The sequence below is a fragment of the Branchiostoma belcheri genome, unplaced genomic scaffold (genome assembly GCF_001625305.1).
Source record: "Branchiostoma belcheri isolate BF01 breed outbred unplaced genomic scaffold, Haploidv18h27 scaffold37, whole genome shotgun sequence".
NCBI lineage: Eukaryota > Metazoa > Chordata > Leptocardii > Amphioxiformes > Branchiostomatidae > Branchiostoma > Branchiostoma belcheri.
In genome coordinates this window covers 2,382,422-2,390,996 of record NW_017803987.1, presented here as the reverse complement: position 1 = coordinate 2,390,996, position 8,575 = coordinate 2,382,422, and the positions used below count along the sequence as shown (strand labels likewise).

At 38.6% G+C, this 8,575-nt stretch overlaps 2 protein-coding genes across 3 annotated transcripts in view; one reads left to right on the top strand and one right to left on the bottom strand.

The window, feature by feature from the left end:
• LOC109476355 (mRNA turnover protein 4 homolog) overlaps positions 1–2,457 on the top strand; it is a 12,508-nt gene extending 10,051 nt beyond the window's left edge. For both annotated transcript variants that reach the window (XM_019777285.1, XM_019777284.1), the window contains exons 6-7: positions 1,142–1,218; positions 1,837–2,457. In XM_019777285.1, coding sequence (XP_019632844.1) covers positions 1,142–1,218; positions 1,837–1,989 — 230 coding nt within the window. In that variant the 3' untranslated portion in view covers positions 1,990–2,457. The remainder of the gene's footprint in view (positions 1–1,141; positions 1,219–1,836) is intronic.
• A 130-nt stretch (positions 2,458–2,587) lies between these two features.
• Positions 2,588–6,935, bottom strand: LOC109476406. Its single transcript, XM_019777342.1, has 4 exons — positions 6,450–6,935; positions 4,759–4,962; positions 4,054–4,182; positions 2,588–3,050 (listed from the first exon to the last, which is right to left on the bottom strand). The coding sequence occupies exons 1-4, from the start codon at positions 6,864–6,866 to the stop codon at positions 2,892–2,894; spliced, it is 909 nt and encodes a 302-aa protein (XP_019632901.1). The 5' UTR covers positions 6,867–6,935; the 3' UTR covers positions 2,588–2,891.
• Positions 6,936–8,575: the final 1,640 nt, after the last annotated feature.

Here is an 8,575-nt window from a genome sequence, read left to right as displayed (position 1 = left end):
CCACCAAGAGAGAACACTGTATATAATCTTAGGAAGAACAGCAATCAGTTTAAGCTCCCATTAAGCCGATCGGACAGACACAAAAACTCCTTCATTGTGAGAGCCGTAAAAGACTTGTGATGTGTATTAGACATGTATATATATATTGTATTTTAAAGTGAAATTGTACTATTTTAACCTACGTGTTCTTGATGTTGATTTTTAAATGATGATGATGTTTTTAATCTATTGTGATGATGTTTGTAAAATGTCAATGCAATTCAGATGTGCCCGAAGTACTCGGCACGTCTGCAATGTTGATATTTAATAAAGATTTGATTTTGATTTAATTTTTTTTTTATACTTTTGATTTATGGTTAGAAATATACAACTTATTACTTTTTTCATCATTTGTAGTATGCAAAGGATAGCTAGATAATAGAGATAGAGTACTTAGAATTTGGGAAAGCACTTTTCTACATACAGTCAGTATATCTCTAATGTAACTTTAAGCCTCAAGTTTAAATGTATTGAGTCTGAAATGTAATATTTGTTTTTTCTTGTACATGTACCTTAGACTATATTATCTAGCCTATGCAAAGGGAAAAGTAAAGGTAGTCCATAGCCTTTTTTGAGGCTGTAGAGGCATTTTTACCTTTTGCCTTTTAGTAGTTTTACCTCCTTAACTGAACCCGTCAGGTACCCATTTTACATCAGCGTGAAGTGAGGAAAGTCATGCAAAGTGCCTTTCCCATGGGCACAAGATCTACGGCATTACAGGATTCAAACAGAGGACCTCTGAGTTTTGGGCCAAGCATCCTGCTGTTACACCACACGACCCCACATTTTGTATGTACTCAATGGTAATAAAAGTACACTCAGTCTGCTGCATTTGTACCCACAGGTGAGATAACGCTGATATTAGACCACTGTTCTTGTACCCACAGGTGAGATAACGCTGATCTCACACTGCTGTTCTTGTACCCACAGGTGAGATAACTCTGATCTCACACTGCTATTCTTGTACCCACAGGTGAGATAACCCTGATCTCACACTGCTGTTCTTGTACCCACAGGTGAGATAACCCTGATCTCACACTGCTGTTCTTGTACCCACAGGTGAGATAACCCTGATCTCACACTGCTGTTCTTGTACCCACAGGTGAGATAACTCTGATATCAGACCACACAGTCTGTACTGAAGGTGACGTCCTCACGCCCGAACAGGCCAGAATATTGGTGAGTAGTACTGGGTATGCCATGTTTATAAGCACAAAGTACTGGGTATGATCAACAAGTTTCAGTTTGTAGGGATTTCCTTCTTACACTGTGGGGTAAGAAGAAAATCCCTCTATCCTATGTCCTACCAACCTGATGAAATTATTTTTGGATACAGTATCAGTGTTTGTTTTTGTTCTTGTGTGTGTGTGTGTATGTATGTACATGGATGGATGTGTGTGTGTGTGTGTTTGTGTGTGTGCATGCATACATGTGTGCAGGCATGTATTCTTTCATGCGTGGGTGCATACAAATTGTGTGTGTGTGTGTGTGTGTGTTAGAGAGAGACTGAATGAATGAATGAATGAATGAATGAATGAATGAATGAATGAATGATTGAATGAATAAATGAATGAATGAATGAAGAAATGGATGGATGAATGAATGATTGAATGAATAAATGAATGAATGAATGAAGAAATGGATGGATGAATGAATGAAGGAACAATTGAATGAGGGAAGGAAGAAGAAATGGTAAAACAGCACAGACTTGTAACATAGCACCTAAAATTTCAGAAAAAGTTTCTCCAAAAAAAATTGAATTTATCCACAAGCAAACCAAATCATTTTTATTTTCAGAAACTTCTGGACACCCCCATGGTCAACTTTCACATCACCCTAGACAGTGTCTGGTCAAATGACGGAACGTTTGAACTGCTAGAAAGAGAAGACAGTCTCACAGCAGATAATGAAGGAATAGAAGAAGAAGAAGAGGAGGATGAGAATGACTGAACACTGATGATTGTAACTCCAAGAGTAACTTGAGAAAAATGACTGATCGTTGCAACAAACAGGACATTTTAGTTGAACTGTAGTTTCATTGACAACTACATGTATTTTTTTTTAAGATAGTCTATTTTGAAGTTTATGCATACACTTGCAGTAAGCCTTTTTGGTAGATATTTCTATCAAACAATCTACAAATTCTTATCCATCAACAGGCACGTATTTCACCTGGTTTAATACTTGCCCAAATGATTTGGTGATGCCTGAATATTTAAGTGAGAAAATGATTTTTGTTATTTTGGTTCATTTCTTTTTAGTAACAAAGTTGAGTTTGCTGAACTTTGCTCCTTTCTTCTTCAGGAATTGTCTGAAAATATATGAGGTTTTTGCAGCTGCCTGGAATGCATTTTCAGAAAGATAGAAGGAGTGTTCAAGACGGAAACTATTATATTATACAAAATGTTGCACATGGTATTGTGGTTGATTTCTCGTGGATTTGTGACTGATTTTGATTTCTAAACTCAAGTGTTCTTCAAGACACCACATGCACCAACGCAAGTTCTCTACACACACACACTTAACGTTACTCAGACACACACACACACATGCACTAACACACACATGGAGAAATCGAAGCAAAAACGATGTGAAATTGTCTTTATTTCAAGTAAAGTGTGAAAATACTTCTAAATCAACTATGCCTGTAAAGAAGAAGCTGCCTCTTTTGAGAAAATTGAAGAGAATTATTGTCCGTGTTCATTGGTCAGGTTGCACAAGTAAGGAATGGGAGAGTTCTTATAACAGGACATACGACAGTACGGACTACAAACCAGACAGTCTTGTTCTGGTTCAATGGCTGTTGAAAAAGGTAGATATTCGCTGTATTGTTCGGGTTCAACCAGTAGCTGTCATGTGTTGTCAGTCCCACTAGGTGGCGCCGGTGCCTGTGCTGCTGTTGTGGCCTTTGGTTCCTCTAATTTGATGCCGAACGAGGAGATAAACACGTTGATTATCGTGATCAGCATCACCAGGGCCGTCGCCCAGTTGTTCGCTTTGTCGGCTGCATGCTGAGAAGGAGACCGAACATGAGATATTACACCCATGTACATCACTGTAGTACCTACAAAGCCACTAGATATATAATTGACCTTTACGCCAAAAAACAGTTACTCAAGCAACTGGATATGATTTTGAAAACGTCAGACGTTTCAGCTAGTATCCACTAGCTTTCGTCAGTGACTGAGAGACCAGAGGGGAAATGCAGGTTTATAAGCACAAACGATTGATATGCAAATATAGTGAAGACAAATTTTTGGTTTTTGTGCTTATAAACCTGCATTTCCCCTCTGGTCTCTCAGTCACTGATGAAAGCTAGTGGATACTAGCTGAAACGTCTGACGTTTTCAAAATCGTATCCAGTTGCTTGAGTAACTGCTTTTTGGCGTATCGTATTACCTGGATGTCTAACCTTCATCGACGTAATTGACCTTTGTTATCCCAACCCCAACCTACCGACTAAATAAGAGGTACATTCACCACAGCCCATGTTATACCAGTTACACACCCCCATGTATGGTGTACCTAACACATGTCCTAATGATATGATCATATAAGGCCACAGCAAGTATATTTTATATGGATGACATCCTCTGCAGACTCCAAATCTAATGCGATAGTGCAAAAAAATTCAAGGCGCCCCCCCCTCCAAAAAGAGATTACTACATTTTCAAATTTTGACATCATAACCCTTGTTAGTGGAGAAATGATACCTATATTGTGCTAAGTTTACTGCGAACTATTGCAACAGCCATTTGTCACTGAAAAATGTACAGATGGTTTTGATTCAGTGAGAACATCATATCACATAAAAGGAATGAAATACTACACTGCATCAAAATTTTTCCAAAATCAGGCGAAAATGTCATCCTTAAAAATTTCTTGCTGTGGCCTAAGGACAAGGTCAAGGAAACTGCAGGCAACCAATATCCATTTACTAGTATGATAAGGATTTCCAAATATGGCAAGCGGGGCTCCGTAGCTCCGGGTGGCCGGACGGCCTGTTACACCCACCTGTTCGTGTTCGTCCTCTATGTTGAGCCGTGCCTTGTACAGCAGTAAAAACCCGACAAAACACTGACAGATAACCGACAGACACAACATCGTCATCAGGAAATGGTAGAACAACACCCTGTCTGGACCCTGGGGAAAATCGGTAAGGTTTTTTTAAAGTTTCCCGCTTCGTGTACAAATTTGTTAGGACACGTTTTATCATACGTACTGTATGCCTACGTGCAGTGATTACTTCAACAGCTAGAGGTCCCCACTGCTAGGTGGGTTTTGAGTAACTTGAGACTAGTATATGTGATAGTAACATTACGAAACTACAACCTAAAAGTGTGGGCAAATATATCGTAGTTTGTCAAGTAACGAATGACAATGACGTCATGTATAGCCTTCTTTTTTACGATAGGGCTTTCAAAATCAGAGATTCATTTGCATAATGATGTGATAACCTTTGAAAAGACTTTCAAACGTGCTATTTGAGTAAAGAAAAACAACTCATACAATTTACGCAATGAAAGTTAACTTTTGGATATTAACATTTAGCATTTTTAAAGTTTACGCTTTGAGCAGATGTATGTTATGCGGGCTTGAAGGCAAGAAAAAAGTACTTTGAATTTTCCATCGCACAAAATTAACGTAAAAGTAAAGATTTTTCCATAAAGTTGAATCCATACTTCTACTTAAAGAAAACCTATATATACGTAAATATACCTCTGTTAGGACCAGTTTCATCTGGGAGGCGTTAGCAGTGAGAAGTGCGATGTCCATCAGGCCTTGCGCCAGGGTTTTCTTCTGTGCGAATGCGTTCATCTGAATCGGCGGCTTAACTCTGGCTGGGCTTGCCGGGATTCTCTTAAAGAAAACAAACTTGGACTTCGTGTTGTGGCCTTCTTTGTGTTCTATCGGCGGTTGGAACTGTTAAAAGAAATACTAGTAACAAGAAATTCCAAACTTCCAAGAAGTGTATGAAGCATAATGTTCACAACGACTTCTGACAATTTTAACTATCATATTAACTACAATGCACTGCAAAAAATACTAGCTTTAAGCGTGACTTAAATCAAGGACGTTAAATTTCTATTTAACCTCCTTGCTTAAATCATTCGTAAATGTTCCATTTTCCGACTCCAGCGAAGAAACAGACACTTTACGTACGTTTTAAGGCCTACTTAAAGATCACATTTTGCACAGTATTACCTGATAATACTGCTAAAATTGGCATTTTTTTCGGCATCTCAAAGTTTAACTAAGGTATACAAAATTTCAAACAAAATTCTAACAAATTCATCCAAAGGAACGTGAGTTATCGGTGCGAACACACAAACGCGACCAAAAACAAGGCGAATTGAAAACGTATTTTTCATACACTTCCTTCGAAAGTCTTCCAGTCAAAAAGGGGAAGACAAGTATGTCGACAAGAGACAAACTATAGCTATAAAGTGTGAGCTTAGTTCCTACACAAAAAGGGAACTCACCATAAATTCATCAAACTTCCGACTTCCGGAGAGTCAGCGCACACAACGTTACTGACAAAGGTTGACAAGATCGACCGAAAATTTATGGCGAGTTCCCTTTTTGTGTTAGAACTAAGCCCAGACTTTATAAAAGAGTCAAACTAAAGAGATCCAGAACTTTGACTCGGTTCAAATATTTGTTTTGTGAGGACCTTCAGATAACATTGAGTAGCAGGCGACATTTTGACCCCTTTTCGTGATCCGCAGCAAACAAGTGACAAAATTTTATTACTTTATTAAAAGTTCATGCTTTAAGCTACAGTTTTTCAGGTAAATATGACAAAGTTCGAAACAATAGGGAGCTAGAAACGGTAAAATTAAATGCTGGTTAACAAAAGTTTGATGTAACGTTATTGTTACAAACTGTTTAAATGATCGAAATGATCAACATTATAATTGCAAGTAAGTAAATTTTCTTCCAAGAAGGAACCGAAACCATTGCATAGAAATGTTGTGCAAAAGAGGAACATTCTTTATAACTTTAAGCTTCAAAACCATCATGTTCATATTGCCGTGTTCACAATTCATGCACAATTATTTCTCATTATTTATTAAAGACAATATCGCCTGACGCCCTGTAGTCGCGACTGAAGGCAAAGGCCCAAAGGTTTAAAGGCCATACATATTTCGGCAAATATAGACAGAAGGGAGAAGACATATATAACCGTATGCAAATGTATAACCACTACAATATAGCCCATGTACATCTGTAATAACTATTATCAACATCGTTAATGGGATGATAATTATGACTATTACGAACTGTATATCATTTGTATGTCCGTATACAGCCTGTTAATATTGATAATCCACGGATAATCAGTATACACGTATTTGTGTCAACCCAGTATTAAGCTTTTTGAACGTACAAGATAAAAATAATCTTACCTCGATCTTTTCCGTTGGAATGTTCACAGAAACTGTAGCGTTTCCAACGGACTGACTCGCATCGGGCGACGTTTTAGCGTCCTCGGTGGCGCTTGCGTCCTGCCCCGAAGGACTGTTGGGGTTCTCATCGGTAGATTTTCCCTCGCCGTCCTGTTGTTCCTCATTCGGCAACAAAGCCTGGATTTGGTCGTCGTGGCAAGAATTTCTCCCCAAGGAATGGATCGAGTACCTGTTTGTCTTACTGTCGTCTGCCATGGGAGAGTATTTCAGGTCGTTAAGAGTCTTGCAAGATCGTGTAACAGTCGTTGTCTCGTCGGCAGGACTTAGCTTCCACGTACTCCAGGTTTCGTCGGATGGTCTCGGCAAATTTCTCAGAGTTCGCAGCTCCCCAAAGCTGAGAGAGATCCACCTAATCATGTACGGTTCCCTGTCGTGGTTGTATCAACACTAGAACTGTGTAAACTTTGCGAATTCCAGGTGAGTAAAATGTGAAACAACCGGACAGGTAAAGGCTAGGCAGTTCCCAGTCCTACCCTTTGTTTTGAAATAACGTCATGCTGTGTGGCCGATTTGAGTCAGAAACTTGTTTCGCGTTCCGTGTTCGTAATTACATGTGTTGGATAATGTGTATTCTACACTGTAGGTAATCTCCAAGAAGATCTTTTGATGCTTGCAAAGACAGTATGGCCAGGCAGTATCCATTTGTCAGGCAGTTACCATCATGTTGCCACCCAGAAGGCTGGCGTAAAAGAAAGATACATGTACACAAAGTCAAAGGACTGTCTGAGCCCGATAAAAAGGCCTGAAATTAATAAAAACACAATAGAAACACACACAAAAAAGCTTCGAGAGTACACAGTAGGTGCTATAAAATAAGTATCATCACAGTGGAAAACGTACCACTCAGACAATTGTAGACGTAAATATTTAAGCTATGAAAAGAACAAAATTGGAGGTAGGATCGGCCATGCAGATAGGATCGGCACTGACTACACAAAGCACAAAACGTGTGCGGCCCGATTTGGGAAGGTCTCAGAACCGGTAGGGCAACTTTTCTGCACAAAAACATTGAGACAGCTGGCGGGAACATGATTGGGTCAGAAGGGCCTGTTTTGTTTCCTGTTGACTTGTGAAGAACAACCGTTGAACAACAGGCTTAAATCCGATATTAAGTACATCTGAAAGCATGCCTAAGGCCACAGCAATTTAATTTCTTGGTTAAACGGATTTTTAAAGAAAAATGATGGAGCGGGCGGGCGAAAAAAAACAGGCCTAGGCATCCTATTATGGTCCAAAATGGTATGATAGGACCCATAAAGTCAACACATCAGGCAGGTTCAAAATTTAAACAATGAATTTTGAACTTTTAATGATACCACTGCATTGAAAGATGGAATAACTGTAACAACTAGGAAGAAAAGGAATGTTTTCAACTGTTCAGGGCAAAATATGAGCATTTTGCAGTTGATTCTGATTTTTTTTTTTTTGCAAATCAGAAAAAAATGAAGCGGGCGAATCCGTTAACCAAGAAATGAAATTGGTGTGGCCTAAAGTGTGCTTCTTCAGTAGGGCATTTACAACAATGGCTTCTGGCGTTTTTTCCTATTTACAAGCATTTACACTGTGAAATTTGATCTTGAAGTGCACCTTCAAGCATTGGTTAAGTGTCTGTTTCTTCACTGTCAGAAGTCAGAAAAATCGAACATTTACGCACGATTTAAGGGTATGCTTAAAGATAGGATATTTTTGCAGTGATTTTTAGTGTTTAAAATTTTGCTGAGTTCGAACAAATCCTGTTTGAAAAAGGAGATTTTAAAGTGACAAGATTTGAACATGATTTTTTTTTGCAAACCAGAAAAAAATCATGAAAATATAGTATGTAAATATTTAAAAGAGGGTGAATCTGATTAAATTAGATTAAACTAAACAAGGAAAAACACTCATTAAACACTCAATGCTTGTACCATTGTTTAGATTTATTGACAATCACAAACATCATCAAGTTCACACAAAAATATTACCCGAGCCTCAAGTTCACACTGTCATCAGCCCAGTTAATTAGCATATGGACTATACCATATATCATTTAGGGAAGGGGGGATGAAACACAAGGTGGTTTTGATCTA

Bases quoted from the DNA above. Each gene is read 5' to 3' on its own strand.
- LOC109476406 (XM_019777342.1), bottom strand. From the start codon at position 6,866: ATGATTAGGTGGATCTCTCTCAGCTTTGGGGAGCTGCGAACTCTGAGA. The intron at 4,963-6,449 runs GTAAGATTATTT...TTCTTTTAACAG, and splicing joins TTCCAACGGAAAAGATCGAG to TTCCAACCGCCGATAGAACA. The intron at 3,051-4,053 runs GTGGGTGTAACA...TCTCCTTCTCAG, and splicing joins TAGAGGACGAACACGAACAG to CATGCAGCCGACAAAGCGAA.